Source organism: Protopterus annectens, chromosome 4.part1, assembly GCF_019279795.1.
Source record: "Protopterus annectens isolate FY-2018-M chromosome 4.part1, PAN1.0, whole genome shotgun sequence".
In the NCBI taxonomy this organism is placed as follows: domain Eukaryota; kingdom Metazoa; phylum Chordata; order Ceratodontiformes; family Protopteridae; genus Protopterus; species Protopterus annectens.
Window position 1 is genome coordinate 750,873,542 of NC_056734.1, and position 19,830 is coordinate 750,893,371.

At 36.9% G+C, this 19,830-nt stretch overlaps 1 protein-coding gene across 1 annotated transcript in view; it reads left to right on the plus strand.

The window, feature by feature from the left end:
- Positions 1-17,246, plus strand: part of LOC122801294 (extracellular calcium-sensing receptor-like) — a 246,657-nt gene extending 229,411 nt beyond the window's left edge. The window contains exons 8-9 of the mRNA XM_044070841.1: positions 8,744-8,867; positions 16,330-17,246. Coding sequence (XP_043926776.1) covers positions 8,744-8,867; positions 16,330-17,246 — 1,041 coding nt within the window. The remainder of the gene's footprint in view (positions 1-8,743; positions 8,868-16,329) is intronic.
- Positions 17,247-19,830: the final 2,584 nt, after the last annotated feature.

A 19,830-nucleotide genomic window follows, 5' to 3' on the forward strand; every position in this document is an offset into this window, starting at 1 on the left:
ATTCTTGCCATCACAGAAACTTAGCCTAAGCTTAACATTAAAGATAGTGAGCTATTCCCTGCAAGCTACAGTATCATCAAACCTAAAAGGTCCCGCAAGAAAGCGGTAGGGGTAGTCTTAATTTATCCAAGGTCATACAATCTTGCTCCCTATTCACACAACATCCCAAGAGTCCTAAATTACCAAATTACATTTATCACTGCTAAAGCTTAACAATAAAAAACTTTTTTTTTTGCAGTCTATATTCCACTTGGAAATGCTATACCAACTTAGACTACTAATATACCATATAAAAAATCATATTAGGAGATGCAAATATTGACTGGCAAAATCTTACATCAGACTTTCCCTCAGCTAGTATAAAGCTTTATGGTTACACACAACTTATCAAAACACACACTTGATTTAATAACACCAACAGTAAAGATACAATTCTAGACTCAACACTGGTCTCTGACCCTAGTAAATTTACAACCTCTGGAGTATATCTAAAATCACTTACTGACCACCTTCCAGACTATACCCATAGAAATGCCACCCCTCCAAACTAATGCTCACCAGCTTAAAACATCCCAAAACCTTTCAATAAATACTCCTTCATCAATGCATTCAAAGCCTTTAATTGGTATGCCTTAAAAATTCTCCCACTCACTGAGGCAGTCGATGCCTTTAATACCTTATTCTTAAATATTCAAAACAGCCACATCCCACTTAGCAAAAAAAAAAAAAAGAGTGACAATTAACCACACACACTGTGGATCACTACCCAGACAAAAACGACAATGTCTAACACCAGTGTCGGCTGGTGACTTCAAATTAAAGGGGGGCTGCAGGAGTTAGCTGAATGGGTGGGGCCAATGGGAAGGGGTCTGACCAACTAGAAAGGGGTGGAACTATGCTCAAAACCACAACAACTGGAACTTTAATTAAATACACTGCTCTGGGTGCCAAGCTGTCATTACAAGAGTCCAATCATGACAAAATGAAGTGTAGAAGAAAAAAATATTTCAATGCATTGGCTACATGACAACTTATTTAATATCTAGATGGAAACACAAAGGTTGTGAGGCATGAAAAAATAAATTGCGTTTTAAATACATTACTGGAATGCCAGTCAAAATCAAGTATAAAATAAAACAAGCAGCACTCAGCTCAAACCACTTCTCCTTGCACTGCAGTTCTAATTATAATTTATATTCAGCTTTATAAAATTACCAAGTAACATGCTGAAAGTAGCAATCTCTGTGATACCCCCACTTGTAAAAATGTTTCTTATCCAAAAAAGACCTGCTGCCAGACAACAACTATCTACTTGTTTCATGGGGAACACATGATCAAAGTAAAAAATGAACAGCAAACAAGAAACAAGCTCAACATAAATTGCTTAAAGGATTACTGCATAAGTTATGGACCACACATGATAAATTGGCATTCTGTTTAGTTTACGAAAAAAGCCTGCAAAAATAATTGCAAGTCTCCAACAAATGTAATGAGCTTCTGAAAATACTGTAATCCTGTCCTTTATTTCAAACACTATCATATACATTTCAATACCTAAGGCTTATACGTTATCTAGTTATGTAAATATTCTCTGCATGGCAACAATGAAAAGGCTTTAAATATTGGTAATTCTTTAACAGTATGCTTATTAAAGCTTACTTGCATCTTACAATCTCCGACATGATCAATAAAGCATTGCTACTTTAATACAGAGCAACAGGGCACTGCAACAGCATGCATTTTCTGAATAATAAGAAGCATAAATCAACAGTATAAAAATATGACAGAAAACCAGAACATTCTGCAAAATCAAGGACAGATGAAAAGCCACGGTCGCACTTGTGGTCTACCTTGGATGGGGGAATACTCTGCACACTTACACTGCATAACTGCTCCTTGCCTTGCTTGAACACATCCAGAGTCACTACATGGGGAAGTGGGGTGCAACAAGTAGGTCACAGTTTGAAATGTCTCTGGCTGACAGTGATGGCTCTGACACTCATACCTCTCAACCTCAGAGCAAGAAATCTGGACAAAGCCATACATAGAAGTGGGACACAGGCCCAAAAATAAAGAGAATATTTAAATATTGCTCTTATAAACTTAGAAAGATAATAGAATAGTAGTAGGTCTTGCATTAGTATGAATTTTTGAAGGTATGAAATCTGAAACTCAAATGCCTGCCATTATTTTCTAACTTCAGTCTTTAATGATTTGCTACTAATTTGCCAGAAAACCACAATTTTATGAAAAAAAGACCAAAAATGTTATGCAAAAATATAAAATTGCCACACAATACAGCTGGGAACCTGTCAAAGAAGGGACACCTTTTTAAAATTAGTACTATTAACTTGAGCAGCTGACAAAATAAGATCATCTACATGCATTTCTGAAATAAAAGTAATCTATAACTCTAATCATTACAGTTATTTATAATTGTAAACCCTCCACGTTTTCTTCCAAAATTGCCATTTTGCAGAGGGATTATTAGGGGGAGAGCAACATTTTCACCCAAAATTGGGGACAGTTGAGAGGTTTGGATATTCCTAATTCTATAAAGCGATTTATTTGCACGTACCTCTCAACCTCTTAATGTAGGAAATCTGGATAAGGCCAAATATATTGCGGGAACATGCAAACAGTACTAAAAATTGCTCTTGTATAAACTTAAGACAGTTGATAGAATAACAGGTCTTGCTTTAGCATGCATTTTTCTGAAGGTTATGATGTCTGAAACTCAATGTCTGTCATTATTTAGTGACTTCATTCTTAAATGATTTGGCAGAAAACCACAAATTTTATGAGGAGCGAACCGAAAATAAGAAGCAAAAATCTATTCATTCTGCAAAATTCTGAACATTTGAGAGATATAGTTCAGCCAGGGCTGTCTGAGTTTGCTGCTCTTCCCCCCTCACAAAATCATGGTCGAATGGAGCATCCCCCCTGCAGCCATTCCAATGTCCCATTCCTTGGTTATTTTGCCCCATTTGCCATAAACACTGTAATGTGCATACTGCTTTACTTCTGCGATGATATGGATTTCATTTGAAAGTTTTATTTTGTATTACAGCATAAACCCTAATAGATATCTGCTAAACAAAGCAATGCAGTCTCACAATAAAAATAGACTTAGCATTAAAACGTCTCTGCCCTTGAAACTCACATTCATTGAAACAGCATTGAAACCCACATTCAAAGAAAATACATTTTGCCAGTGGCAGGTAAAGATTAATTTTGGGCTGTTTTCAAATCATAGGCCCTTTGAACACGAAACATACACATGCTCTTTGATACCTTCCTGACTGTATTAAATCATATTCCTTGTACAATACAGTACAGTTGTTAGACGGCATTTTAAATTTATTGTTTTGAACATTTTTCCAGTAAACAATTAAACAAAATGCATGCACCAATAATGACAAAACTGCCCAATTCTGAACATTTCCATCATAAAAGTCTACTCAAACTTCAACAGTCCACCAGTATCAGTAAATATGCATGATCTCTGAAGAAGTAAAAGTCATCTAAATAATTCCACATTAGAGAAATATGTTAACTAATGAAGAGGTTACTGCTAGCAAACAACTTTATATGTCATTGTTTCATCTACAAATAAAGTGCCTGTTGCCCTTGAGGAATAAATTGCTTATGTTGCATTAAAAAACCTATAATGCTAGTAATATCGCAACAGGGAATGGATGGCAAACTGATAACAGGTTCATAGTTACTAGGTATCTTCACCAAAGAGGACTGCAGCATCCATCCTCTTTACAATAGAGTACAGTATCAGCAATGGATCTATTTACTGTGGGAGTAGAATCCACAACCTTCTGCATCAAAAGCAAGTACACTACCTATTGTGCTATTTACAATGTACACAGTCTCAGCATAAGCAGCACTAAACTTTTGTTCCCCTGCAGCTCTCAGCTCCTTGTAAAATCTACTCGACACTCAGCTGTATCTCTGAACTTTGCAGCACAAGAAATCTGGACAAAGCCAAAATTTATTTGGGGGGGGGGACAAAAGCCCAAAAACCAGGGACACATGTTAAACATTGCTTGTATAATGTTGAAAAGTTGCTAGAATAAAATGCTGTGTTACTACCATACATTACACTGCCAAGTATTGAACCTAGGTCCCTGTGCAAAACAGCCAGAGGAACATACCACTATGCCAAATCATCTATTTTTTATAAAAGAAAGGAAGACTGAAACTTAAATGGCTACCATTTAGTGAATTCAGTTCTCACTATAGCTGTCAACATCTTAGCACAAAACACCTGAACAAAGCCAATAATGGGGGAATACAGCCCCCAAACATATTCATTGAGTTCAGTTATCACCATAGCTCTCAACCTTGGCACAAAAAACCTGGACGAAGCCAATAAATGGGGAATACAGTCCAAAAAATAGGGACAAATATCCACTGAGGACACCAGAGCAAACCCACACAAACACAGGGAGGACATGCAGACTCTACACAGAAGGCACTTCAGCCAAGAATCAAACCAGACAACCCATAGCTGTCAGGCAACACTGCTACCACTGCACTACTGTCTGTTTTAAGTAACAGAAATACAGAACAGCCACAGATTTTATGAGGAACAGAACAGATATGAGGCAAAAATCTGCAAATGTTTTAGAAATGGTGGTGGATAGGGAATTCAGGCTCTTGTCACTTGGGCCCAAGGTACAGGGTTCAAGCCTTATTCCCTACCCACCACCAAGAAGCAAATGGGGCATTACACACACACACACACACACACACACACACACACACACACAATCACCACTGAACAGCCTGCAATACATTCCTCCGCAGTGATCACCTGGTCTCCGCGATCCTGTGCCCACTCGATCAGTCCTCCATACTGTCTGTTTCCATGCCTGGATCCTGTGCCCACCTGATCAGTCCTCCATACTGTTTACTGTTTCCAGAAATGTCCGCGATCCTGTGCCCATCTGATCAGTCCTCCTGTGGTCTCCGGCGAGATGTGAGGAGGCTGGAGCCTCCTGCTATTGGTCCAGCCTGTGGGCGATGCAGTCTGGTGACCTTCTAGTTTGTGTGGTCATCACCACACAGATCTCTGGGTTGGAAGGGCAGAGTTTCCTGCCTTCCCTATCTGGACTGCCTAACTGAGTGGTCTGGAGCTCAGGAATGCCTGAGCATGCGTGCTTGGAATCCTATTTTTTTTTTATATGTTCTACTGTGGGAGATATTTTTTATTTTTATATGTTCTACGGTGGGAGATATTTTTTATTTTTATATGTTCTACAGTGGGGGGACTTACAGGTGGGGACCCATTTTACAGGTGGGAGGGCTGCAGTCCCGCAGTCCTACAGCACGAGCTGCTCCTGTCTAACACAGACAAAACTTGGAAAGAATGTCTTAAACTCCTTATGATCTGAAACTTTAAAGAAAATTGTGCAATCTGAGAAAAAAAACAAGTTTACCTAGATAAAAAAGCAATATTATATTCATCTACAACTTCAACACAAAAACAGCCCCCAAAACATCTGGACATCAATACAGAACCTGTTACATCCAGGCTCAAACAAGGAACCCAGCCATTCTCATAATAGCTCTTCACTAGAAATTGCAACCTTATTCAATACCTACTTCATAGAAAACAGTACCTCCCTAACTACAAACTCTTATCCCTTCCAATGCTTCCATAACCCCCTTGATAACATCCAATCCTAGTAATTCAGCAAAGAACAGGTTAGACCAAAACCAACATTCTCCATACACCATACATATTACCACTTCCTTTACTACCCCTCAGCATCCCCACATGAACCTAATTCACCCTCTATATTCATTGCAAGCAACTTTCTCTTATGACCTGTCTCCAAATCAGTGATAAAACAACTTCTACTTAAACTGAAACTTTGCTTCACTGCAGCTGACAAACTCCCACCTGAATATCAATAGCTGAATCCTATGTACTCTCACTATGAAAAAAGTCCTATATTATTCCTTTTCATAAAGGTGGTATTTCAGCTGATGTCTCTAACTTTTGGCCTATGGCAATATTATCACCTCTCACAAAAATTCTTATAGATATATTCACAAGCAGCTCCTCCATTATATTCTACAAGAACACCTCTTAACAATTACTGAACATAGTTTCTGCCCAACACACTGCGACATCACCACACTGTGGGATTTTTGAGATGTAGTGCATTGATTTATAGGGGACCTGTATGAGTTTTATTGTTTGATTAGAGTAATGGCAGTGAAGCATTTTGTGCTTAAAATAAAGACAAGCTGAGAGATTAAAAATGCAGGTAGATATATTACTCCTGATTTCATAATGTGCTGAGTAAACTGCAGTAGGAAAGAAATATGGAAGTGAAAGTTTACTGTGATAGTTTGCTACATAAGTATTAGTAGCAGCAGAAAGTGATATGATGCTTGGAGAAACATCTGAAATTTCAGTGGTTACAGAGAAGAGGAAAAAATGAAGTGCAGTATCGATATGTAATATTAAGTTGAGGGAAGCACAGGTGGAGTTAATGAAAATAAGTAAGTGAAGAAGATTTGTCTTATCATTTAATTCTAATTATGTAATATTGAGAAAGGAAATGGAGGGGTATCAATGATATTTGAAGTCAGTTAATGGTATAAGGAGAAGAAAACAACTATGGGTACTAATAATGAAATTGAGGTGCATGTATTTGTATGAAGAGCAGATGAGACAAATATGGTTTCAGTGGATGGGAGGAGTGAGAGCCTGTGAATAATTTATTTGTGAGGTAATTGTGTTGCTGTAGGTAGGAGGATTGATGAGTCTTTTGACAGGCTAAAATTTGAACAGGGAAGGATATGCTGAATATAAGGGACATGATGTCAGGGGTGGGTGGGAATGGAGGTAGGCTGAGGAGTAAAGTGAAGCCAAGCATAGCTGTGCAGGATCAAACTGAGTCCTGCAGGAAAACAGTCAGGATTAGCAAAATATAAGGAAAAATGTCTTAACTGATTAGGACACAGCAATAGCAGTAGCAGTGTTAAAAACTAGCAGCAAAATGGCATTATTAACATGAAAAACAGGGAAGATCACACAAGTGGGACTTAGAAAAGGGCAATTTATCAAACAGTAATATGAGGGTGCTAAAGCAGATAGAACTAGGCAATCCCAGATGGGAGGAAGTATATAGGGAGTTAGGAGTCAGATATATGTAGCAGACAGCAACCAAAAATCAATAGTAACTTATTGTACCTTACAACTGCAAGACTAACTGGAGAGTGGCTAGGGAACAACAGTAGAGTAATAAAGAAATGGACTCCAATAGGAAGTGAAACTGGAAGGTATTCCTAAAACACCTCACTGTTCATACAATAAGGTGAAAGGGGGCAGTTGTACTCATTCTAAGGCAGAAGAAGGAGTAGTGATCTACACTGCTCTAGGAAGCACCTAACTAAACAGTTACAACATAGGAAAGGCCATTAATTAAAGCACGTTTTTGTGCCTTTTCACTTTAATGTCCTTTGGAGCCAAAATAACTGATGCACTGACCTTATTTGGAGCCTTGTCTAATGTTACTAGTAATGTCAGTTTAGAATAGGGAGAGGTTTGAGGCTAGTATTACTGTATTTAAGGCACTTCTTTGTAATTTATCACTCTAATGCTCTCTGGAGCATAAATAACTGGATGCCCTGACCCTGCTTCACAGCCTTGCTTCATGTTACCAGTGATGTAATCTGGAATGAGGAAGGGCCTTGAGCCTAACATCACTGTACTTAAGGCATTTCTTTGTACTTTTCATTCTAATGCCTTCTGGAGCTAAAATAAGTGGGTGCCGTGACCCTGCTTTGGAGCCTTGCCTGATGTTACCAATAACATCAATCTTCTACAGTAATGGCTCCTAGCCATACAACATGGCAACTTTCCAACACAAATACAACTACTTCCCTTTTATCATTCACAGGCACCACAAACAAATACAGCGACTCTGGCAAACTTGTTTCTTCTTATACCTTGACCTGTCAAAAGCCTTTGATACAGTTTCTGTCCCTATATTCTTGTATAAATTATCTCAACTTGGCTATCCCCTTATTCATTACTGTGATTTGATAGCTATTTAACTGACAGGTTCCAGTCTGCAAATGGCAGAACACTCTTTCTCTCCCTACCTGCAGGTCCCCACTAGTGTATCCCAAAGCTCTATTTTTGGTTCCCTCCTCTTTAATTTCTTTATCAATGACCACTATAGCTCCAATGGTCTAGCCTTTCTTATGCAATACGCTGATGATTTCACACTTATACATGCATCTAATAACCTGCCTGAACTCCTCCATATCTTGCAAGATGCTTTTCACTCAGTTAGGAAGTGGATTCATAATGTCTAGCTACTACTTAACCCTAAAACAAGAAAGACACTGCTATTTTCCCCAGATCATATTTGCATGATAAAGTGAATTCCAAAATCTTTTCACTAAACAAAATTGAAACTGAAGTAGTCTCACATACAAAATGTCTTGTAGTGATTATAGACGATAACCTCAAATTTGACCTGCCTGTTTAAGCTAACATAAAAAAGACTCACCAAAAGTTAGGAATGCCCTACAGGCATAAAAGCTTTCTTAGCAACAACACCAAATACACTCTTGCCACTACATAGCTTATCCTATCCTTCCTATACAGTGCAGCTTTTCTAACCAACATTCAGCACATACTTACTTACATGTAATGTGGTGGTAACACCTTGTAATATGCTTTGTTCCTTTTTATGTTACGTAGGTTCCACATTCTGTATGCAGTGAGAGTTGTACACCTGGCTATCGTAAATCAGCTCAGAAGGGTCAGCCAATCTGCTGCTTTGACTGTGTACCTTGTTCTGAGGGGGAAATTTCCAACCAAACAGGTAGACCTTTGAATTTGCCAGTTTATGCATATTTTAAACTGGATTTATAACCATTTTGTTGTATTGTATTTACAGTCATAGAGGACAGACAATATACACCTTTGTCATTTGGTTTAAAGAGGTAGTAAAAAGAGATGCTCAAATTCTTGGAGCAGGAACCATCTTTTCTTAAACCTCACAATGAAAGAAAAATTGTAGTAGAAGAGATTCATAAATAAAATACAAATGGTGTTATAGTGATATCAGAAACACAGCAGTTCGCATGTGCATTGCAACATCTCAGAACACAAAAGATGCCCAGGGGAAAAATACAAAGGTTTTTATGTTAAGAAATGAATATTTGTGACTAACCTGTTGATGTGTTCTTGGTGTACTAGGTTAGTAGGAACACCTGTGACCCCTTGTATCAACACATAGAACACTATAATGGACTAAGTAAAGCATCGGTGTTAATGCCTATGCCAGTGGTGCAGAGGCATAAAGTCCTGATTATGACCCAGGTTTCTTATGTCTGACTACTGACTTGGATGCTTGAAAGTCCAGGCAGGAAGGATAGGTATACCTATATGGGAGGGGGAGAAGGAAGGCACATACTCTCAGGACACACTCAATTGGTTTGATTTCCTTAGTGGAGATTGAGGAAACTACCATGCGGTGATGCCTGATGGTGGGTGGGGGGTGGTCCTGCTGACAGCCCCCTGCGAAGTGAAGTATAGATCTGTGCTGATGCCTATTGCATGCTCCTTCCTCATGGTATTACTGGGCATATGCAACAGCAGGGGGAACTGGGGGAAATTCATTCCCTCAGGAGTAGTATGATGCTGCCCTAAGATGCTGGATCTCTTTGCCACCCCCGAATGTAATCAGAATAAGTTCAGGAAAGCTGTGAAGGTTTGGTAGGCCAAGTGATAGCAAAGAGGTACAGGGAGCAGCAGAGTCAACTGTGTGGGAGACAAAAATAACTAAATAATGCTGCCTGGTTACAGCCACATATGAGTCTTATTATAATGAGACTCACCAACAAGAATGTGCCTTGACACTGTATGTATGTATGATTAGTCTCAGCAATATTCTGGGAAATAAATTTATTAAAAATAGCAATTATTAAGTAGGCAATATCTGGTATAGTCTTTACATAGCTTTGATATGTTGCAAAAATCAAAGAAAATGAACGACTGTGCTATAATCAGCTGGTCATATAAGTACCAAACCTCATGAATGACTATATTGATACTACATGCTTATAAAACTATAAATATGTATCTTGTGTGCACATTGTTTTCACTGCAGAATCAAATAAGTTAAATAATAAACTACAGAATAATTTCTATACCGGACTGTGGAAGGTATTATATAAATAATGATTATTAAAATGGTAAACTTAAAAAAGCACAGCCTAGAGGTTCTGTTAGTGATATGAAGATTGTTTAAGAGTTCTTCCCAACTTAAAGAATTCATTTTAGTTCAATAAAGCTGTAGAAGTCAATCTATGCAATAAAAAACAACTTAATTCCTATAGGAAATGACAGACTGTAGTTATCCAAACGCCCATTGATGGACACACCTATGGTTTGAGCACTAGTGATTTACTGAAAGTTCATGCATCTGCAAGATACAAAGAATCAGCTGCTGTTCCAAATTAAAGGTATATAAAATATGTAGTAGTGTGCTTTGTGGAAATCAGAAATCAGAACAGCAAATTGTTTTAAACCAAAACAGGCTTGTTCACCAATAAGATATATATATATATATATATATATATATATATATATATATATATATATATATATATATATATATATATATATATATATATATATAAATATATATACACACACACACATGAGGAAAAAGACATAAGATACAAAATTATAATAAAATCACTGGGAAGACCAGAAACTACACAACTCACTGGTATGCTTTCTGGATATCCTCTCATGAAAATAAAAGTGTAAATCAGTGTCTCAAAAGGTAACAAAATGAGACTGAGGGAATCATATCTGAACTGCAGGAAGAAGCATATTAAGAGCTCATAGCCATAATCCTATATGCTAACTGCCAGACAGACTTGAACTATTTTAACTGAAGTTCTGGTGTGAATGTATGTTATTGTACTGCTGAGATATGCATAGATACTTTTTGCGGATGGAGAAGTGGTGAAATGAACTAAAATAAAAGAGGAAATGGAAACAATGTCAGCTCTGCGACCTCACATTTAACTATGATGAATATTTTGATTTACAGCCCAATGTCAAAAGGAGACACAAGCATTTAAAAGGTTAATTCAGGTTTCTAGCTCTGTCTGTCACTAATTCTGTTGATGTATTCATGTACTGCACTGCACAATATTTATCCTTCTGGAGGATAGAGGGCCTATGACAAGCAATCTAACCCTGTGGAAGGTACATTCTGTGCTGACTCCTCCCCCCAAGTCAAGGTACATATTAGGGTCACATAACAAAGTCTGATCATCCTCAGTCTACAACAGAAGATGTAGCCCTCTGCTATTCAGAAATCATGTTTCATCTGCTTTTCTTCAGCAGAAGATGCAGCCCCGCTGCACCATTCAGAAAAGATGTTCATCTGCTTTCTTAAGGCTGTCTGTGACTGAATTTTCTCTACACCCAGGGAGAGTGGGAGTGCTGGCTAACTCATCCTGGGGAAGGCGTTAATGGAGCATGCTTAGAAAAGCTTTGCCATATTTAGATTATTTATTATTTACTGACATTTGTTGGCCGGGAAAGTCCACTGGGCTTGAGACCCATTTTCAGTGGAGGCCCGGGGAGAAAAGCTCCAAGTTACATGAAAATCATTACATGAATTTGCAAGGAAACAAAATTATAATTATAAAGCAAGTGAAATAATACAGAAAACTATCTAAAAAGTCAATATGTTGTTAAAAGGCACAATATAGTAACAATGGAACATTAGCATGTAGGAAAATTATACAGTTAAAAATATTTAACAATACAGCTCAATTTTTGGGGGGAGGCAGGAAAAGGGAAAGGTAGAATTAGAGAGTTAAACTTAAAGGTAAGACAGATATAGTTAGAATCTTATAGCTAGGTAGTGGGAATAAACAGATTATAAGTGGCATATATTTAATGGTAGTATTAAAAGTAGAAAGTGACAGAGAAGAGAAAATGTGTTAAGATGGTTGTATTGATGTGTGGACTATGATACTAAAAATTAGGGATAACTCGTATGGTGTAACAGCATAAAATATACATAAGTATATTTGCTACATGAAACAGTTTGGCTAGATTAAGGAGGCTGCAGATATGTGTTGCATGTGCAGCTGGGGTTATCAGTGAGATATTGTTTTAGTTTTCTTTTAAAGGAGATTATGTTGTCTAATTCTGTAACTGATGATGGGAGGGTGTTCCACAGCTTAGTTATGGAATGGGAATAGAGGCAGCTACCTGCTCTTTTACTAGGTTTTGATACTTTAGTGTTTGTTGTTAGAGTGTAGATTTTTGGATGGGATGTAAAGTTCAATGATATTTTTCAGGGAAGGGCAACACTTGAGTTTATAAATGAGTTTATGGGCAAAGGTAAGTTGTGTGTAATGTAGGTAATGTACAAATTCTAGCCAGTTTAGTTCTTTAGTGGCCTGGCAATGGTGGGTGCGATTTGGTCGGGCTGATGCAAATTTTGCAATCTTATAATAACAGGACTGTAGTTTGTGTTTCAAAGAGTTGTGGAGATTGGTGAAGATAGGAGACCCATATAGTAAGGTTGGAAGGAGAAGACTTTTTGAAAGTTTTATCTGGATGGATTTGTCTAAGTATGGTTTGTTTCTGTAAAGTTTCCGTAATTTGAAGCAAGTCTTTTTTATTGAGTTATTAATATGCAAGTCAAAGCTAAGTTTGCTGTAAATAGTCTTGTACTTCTTCTGAAACTCTAGGAAATGAATACCGCTGAAAAGGCTGAACACATTTTAGTGTTAGAAGCATCTCAAGATCACTTCATGCTGTTTATTTGATCGTTTCATTTCACAGTTTTTTATGCGCTACTACAGTTTTTTTCTTTAAATAATTAACAAAAATGCTGTTTTGTTAATTGAGTACTTTAAATGGTCAGAGACTAGGGCTGGAATTTTAACAGTGTTAGGATATATGCAACCAAAATATGGTATACTGCAGATATTAAGAATTGCTATATTATCAGAAGGAATTCTTTCTAAAGTTAGTTTTTTTTATGCAGGCATATACATTTTGTTTGCTTGTTTGCTTGTCTTATACCTCTAACTGTTTTTGTTATGATTGTATTTCATTTTTTTTTACATTTTATACATCTTTGGGTGCAATTATTGTTTTTTTTTAGCATTTAAACTTTATGTTTAGAAAACATTATAAGCACAGGCGGTCCTAAGAAAAACAGGGGAAAGGTGCTTTTTGAAAGGATTGGATGGGAGGGGACTACATCTTGTGCAGCAGGCTGAGGATTATTGCAAAATATTTTGTATTAACATCCTTCATAGAAAAGACAATGATAACACAGGGGGTTAAATTCAGGTCTCTGATCATATCCTGCATATTATTCATTTGAGACATGGATGCCAAGAAATTCACACTGAGAATGAAGCTTGAGAAATGATTACTAGCTTGAAAACACAACTGGTTATGATCCGACATAATCATAACACTTTGTATCCATAGAAATGTATCTGTTCCAAGTACTACCAGTTCCAAAAAAAAAGAAAGAAAGGTGTGGGTGTAGAAAGTGTTTTATAGAATTTCAAAGTATTTGAAAAACGATACAGTACTTTTGTACGATCAAAGAGACAGCAGGCAGAAATGAAGTCCCCCTCTAAAGGGCAAAGGGTATTAAAAGCTGCTAGATACTGTGTTCTGCTAGACATTTTGTTTATAAGTGTAACAGAGTGACCTGCTAACAGCTTTTAAAAGCTGTTTTACCTTCTTCCATTGCTCTTTGCCAGCTTGCAATGTACCTAATGCGAGACCCAATCTTAAGGATGCTTGGGGTGCTTAATCCATTTCATTAAACACTGCTAAGCACTGTTATGATCCTGTCTCACACTAGAGAATTGCTTAATGTGCTTATCTTTTTCCTGACCTCGGAGTATAATGTCATCACTCCTAATATTACATTATAATAATACACATCCTGCTTACAAAGAGTTGATATAAAATTAGCTCTGTATATCCTGTCTGGCTCACTCACATATGGGTGTTTTTGAAACTTGATTATAAGTTTGTGAAAAAGGGGATGTTGTCAATATAGGACAATAAAAAGACATGCAAAATGGTCTGGATAGGCTCTCCTAAGACAAGAGAGACTATCAAAGTGAAATTAGATACAAACTTGCGCAGAAGGATAAATAGTTATGAAATACAAAAGGAGATACAGAAGACTAGCCTGACTATCAAAAAACAGAGGACAGTTACCGAGGAAAGGACAGGTGACACTTTATGATAAAATCTCACAAGAAGAGGAGGTTTAAGGACCTGTTGAAACAGGTTTGGTATATGTATGCATATGTACGTGGGGGGATTTACAGAGACTTTTTTCCCTACTGAGTTATCAAAGAAAAGATGGTCTGCAGGTGGCACAGGATTAATACACAAGCATCCACAGAATAAACACAGGTTAAGGCAGTAGCTTCTTGACCAGTAGTACACATTTTACCAAAATGTAAAGTGCTAGAAAGAAGGTAGGTCACTGTAGGGAGAATAATATTTTTTACTAAGGTGCAGCAAACTCAAATTTCATTATTTTAGAAGGATCCGATGTGCAAAGTCATCTAAAATGGGAACGTGTGGGGTAGAAGAACTATCAAATTCTGCTTTCTGATCTTGTTCTTTCCTTTTAAAATGGAGTTTGAATAAAACAACATGGGTCAGACATTCTAGATTAGGGCAGAGAAGGCAAAGGAGGAGCAGTGAATATTTGTCCAGTCACTCTGAAGTGCCCTCAACAAACTGTACTAGTTAAATGTGTATACTGTAACAGACTCTGGTGCATTTACTCTTATTTTTTACAAATATACTTTATTTAAGAGAGAAATTATTGTGAGCTGTATAAGTGGGGAAGGGCATACGTCACTAATGTTCTTGATTTTGTAGAATGTCCTTCATTTTGCCTCATATTTTTGCCATGTCCTTCATAAAACATTTGGTTTTCTTGTAAAGCATTGAGCATAACTGTCAGTCAGTATTGAAAGACATTAGAGTTTCAGACTTCTTATTCTTCAGAAAATCCATGTCAATGTAAAACCTGATGTTCTGTTAACTCTGCATGAATTATATGTATAAATCATCCCTAATTTGTGGCCTTTGCAAACCCATTATTTTTGGAGCTGTCCAGAACTCTTTAGCAAAGACATCAAGAGCTATATGGGTTAGCAGACACAAGACAGGTATATTTTGCAGGGCACGGTCCTCCTTGCAAGCCAGTTAAAAAGAAGTTGTTTGTACATGGTGCAAATCCCAGAGCATCCACATTATTTTATAAGAAGGAGGAATGAGACTTCAGGTCACGTATGGACTGATTATGATAAAGACTTGTACCCTGCATAGTCTCAATATCCATCTGGGCCTAATGAGAGAAAAAAATAATGATTCTAATTTTCTTTATCAAGGGCATGCACTTATTTTTTGTATTTTGTAATACCTTTATAGCAGCAAAGTAATTTGTCCTAGAACTGCTTTTAGACTGTTTATGTATTTCAGTATCATCTCTCTAACTGTAATGTGTATGAATTATGAAGCAATTCATATTGAAGAAAGAAATATTGTGCGCAAAATAGTTTTAGAGACTTGCGATTTGATATAAAGCAGCAGGCCTAGTAACTATACAAACTACTCTGGAAGTTTAAATACTTAAAAGTACAGCCCAGGATGTAGAACACTGGGGCAACGCTGCTACTTATTAATGGATATTAAATACTACCACTTCAGTCAAACATGCCTTGCTTCTAAAGAAAGTAGTTCCTATCATTGTGTGGTCATCTTAACAGCTGGGCAGTGTCCCAACACTGAAGATTGTAACTGAAATGTTACATTTTATAATGCTGATCCAATTGTTCTAAACATTTGCATCTAGTTTCTAACATGAACTTGACAGTATACTGTTTGATATTACAATCTATGGAACTGCACATAAGAACTCTGCCTTTGTAGTGTGGCTGTGATGTAATAGGTACTGTTGTATGTTCTTATAATTATCAAAACAGGGCTGAAAATGATAAATAGCAATATCTCATGACAGAAACATCATACACTATTCAACACTATACAAAAATTAGTTAATGTAAACAGTTTAACTTAAGACACTAAAATTGCTAAGCTATTCTTTTAAAAATTATTTAATGCAGCTTTTTTGAAACAGTTGAACTGTATATGTGGTTTAATTTTACTAAAATGTTTAACCTTATAGTATAATAAAAGCTCTTAAATTTAGGATAAATAATAAGTTTTATCATGTTATTTTTTGCCAGATCTTTCTCATTGCATGAAGTGCTCTGAGAGTCAATGGGTCAGCAGCAACAGAGACAGATGCCTACCAAGACTTATTGAATTTTTGTCCTATGAGAATCCACTAGGAATAATGTTTGCTGTCATATCTACAACCTGCTCCTTAATGACTGTTTCCATTCTGTGCATATTCATGAAATATCGGGAAACTCCAATAGTCAAGGCCAACAACCGAAACCTCAGTTACCTTCTCCTCCTCTCTCTCATATTGTGCTTCCTCTGCTCTTTGATGTTGATTGGTCAGCCAATGACAGTGACATGTGTGCTTCGACAAGCACTTTTCACTGTAGTTTTCTCCTTCTGTATTGCCTGTGTTTTGGCAAAGACCATTACTGTAGTTATTGCGTTCAATGCTACTAAGCCAGAGAGCAAGTTACAAAAATGGGTGGGACCCAGTGTTCCCATTTATATTGTTGTTTTAAGCTCTGTAATTCAAATTATCATGGGTATCATCTGGCTGACTACATCTCCACCATTTGTTGAGTATAATGTGAAATCTTTAAAGGATAAAATAATAATTGAATGTAATGAAGGTTTTATTGTTATGTTCTATTGCATGCTGGGATACCTAGGCCTCTTGGCAGGAGTATGCTTCATAGTTGCTTTCCTAGCAAGAAAATTACCTGATAGCTTTAATGAAGCAAATTATATCACATTCAGCATGCTGGCATTTGTTAGTGTTTGGATTTCATTCATTCCAGCATACCTCAGTACAAAGGGAATGTACTTGGTTGCTGTAGAGATATTTGCCATCCTGTCTTCCAGTATAGGACTAATTTGCTGTATATTTATTCCAAAATGTTATATCATTCTTTTTAGGCCTCATATGAATACAAGAGAGTACCTAATGGGAAGAGGAAAAGTGCAGACTAGAAATTAAAAAATGGTTACAGAAATAATTCATGCAATGATGTCTGGGTTTTATTTATTCTATGATTTTCTGTACTATTTAACATAATGATCTATCTGTTTTTTAGACATTAGTTTGTTACTTGTCAGAAGTAAACTGCATTAGTTGTTTGTAGTTCATTTACTGTGACTTCCCTCAAGCCATGATAACTTGGAGCAAGTGTGTTTATGGGACAGAATCAAATGCACCAGTTATTATCGAAAGAGTTAATGTCACACTTGGCTATGTCAGAACTTCTCTGCTGGTTATACATGCTGCATTGTGTTTAATTACCTCAGACATATGAATAAGAATGGGGAAAGTGCCTCTGCATTTTGACAATGACTGGAGACAACGATGCATTAAGTAGCACACTATAGATATGCAATACTGCCTATGACTACTGAGGTTAAACTGTGTACATACCCATGATTTGTATTTCTTCCCTCAAATGCTTTGGTTTATTAAAGGTTTGCTATTCAAGACAATTTGTATATTAATAATAGTTATGGGTATCCTTAATCCATACTCTACATTGTTATTCTTATTGCAAATAACTCACTTGTTTATTTACTACCTATCAGTTCAGCAAAATGCAAAATGTAATGGTTCAGTTACATATCCATGATTAAAAGTATTATATTAAAATGTAATGTCATATTTTGGGATGATGACTTACTCATAAAGACTTTGAAGAATGAACAAGAGGTACTCTGTTTAAAGCTAAAACTAGTGCCACATAATTTTGCCTGAAGCTCTTTTCTACAAGCCTGCATTGTTTTCTGTACAGATTTACTTATATGTTAAATACCAGCTATTACATAGGTACACAAGGAGCTTGTGAGTTAAGACTTCTCTATTATGAATTTGCCTTAAGCATACATCCACAGTAAACAATAAGTATGCAGAGGCCAGGGGCGCTGTTCTATTTGTCTTCTGCAAACACAATTTCTTGTTCAAATAGAGCACTTGAATGCAGGTACACCTTCTGTGCATGTGCAAACTAACACACACGCCACATTCTTCCCTTTTTATGTGTTTATCTTAGGGTAAGAGAAATACATATGGGAAGAATCAACTCACTTATAATGTATGCGCCAGGTTACTTTTCAAATATGCATTTTCATTTAGCTGGAGGTAGCATTATTGCCTTGTATGAATGTTCTTGGATCCCATTAATTTTAGCATTCTTCATATGAAAATATCTCTGAATATTCTAGCACTGTAACACAGCACTACTGTATTTTCTATCAGTGCTAATTTACTGAGAGTATTAACGAATTTATTCATTTTCCAATATATTTTACCATGGTCAGGATCACTTGAAAGCTAGAGTCTGTCTCAGTAAACATTAGATAATTCAGAGCCACAGCTAGATGGAATGCCAGTTCATTATAGGATACACATACACATGTGCACACAGACAAATATAGACACGCACACACACACACACACACACACACACACACACACACACACACACACACACACACACACACACACACACACACCATACCTCTCAACCTCTTAGAGCAAGAAATCTGGACAAAGCCATAAATTAAAGTGGAATAAAGACCAAAAAATAAGGACAATTTTTAAATATTGTTCTTACAAACTTAGAAAGTTAATAGAATAGCAGGTTTAGCATGGATTTTCTGAGTGGTATGAAGTCTGAAACTCAAATGCTTGTCATTAATTTTAACTTTAATCTTTAATGATGTGCTGCTAATTTGCCAGAAAACCACATTTTTTTAAAAAACTGATCAAAAATATAAATCAAAAATCTGGACATTCTGCAAAAATCTGTACAGTTGAGAGGTATGAAACTCCCACATAGATACCCCCCCCACACACACACACACACACATGAATGCACATGCATGCAAACACACACATGCAAACACACACAGAAATGCATGCCAATGCTACACATTCATCTGTGGACAATTTACGAACATCATTAGCTCACCTATCAGCATGTCTTTGATTGTGAGAGGAAACCGAAGACCTTGACATAAATAGCAATGTGGGCACGGGTAGGAAATGCAAATTCTACATGAAAGCACCTCATTTAGACCTTGAGAACCAAGTACTGTGAGTTACCACTGACAAATTCTGTACTATTCCTTTCCCATATTCAGTTTTAGTTACATTTGTGCTGTTTCTTAAACAGACACCCATGTGCTCTCTCATAGATTTGTTCAATGAAGGAGACCCCTCCGTTGTGCAGGATAGTATACATGTAGGCTTCCTTTGCTTGAAGGTTACACAAACAGGTACTTCAACGGCTTCTGCACTGGAAACTGGGTTGCTCAGATTTGTCATTTGAAGTGGATTTGCTCAAGTTATTCTTATTGGTAAACAAAACTGTTTGGTAACCATTCTCTGGAATAATCACAGTCAGAAAACTGGTCTGTTTCCTTTCTTGAAGTATGCACCCATGTGGTCATCAGCCTTAAAAATTATCTCAGTTCATTCATCCCTATTCAGTTGATGTTCTGGTTAAACATCCATACTGGGGTATGGTTTTGGCTTTCATTTACTATACCAAGGGTCAGATGGCAGGTTGTCATAA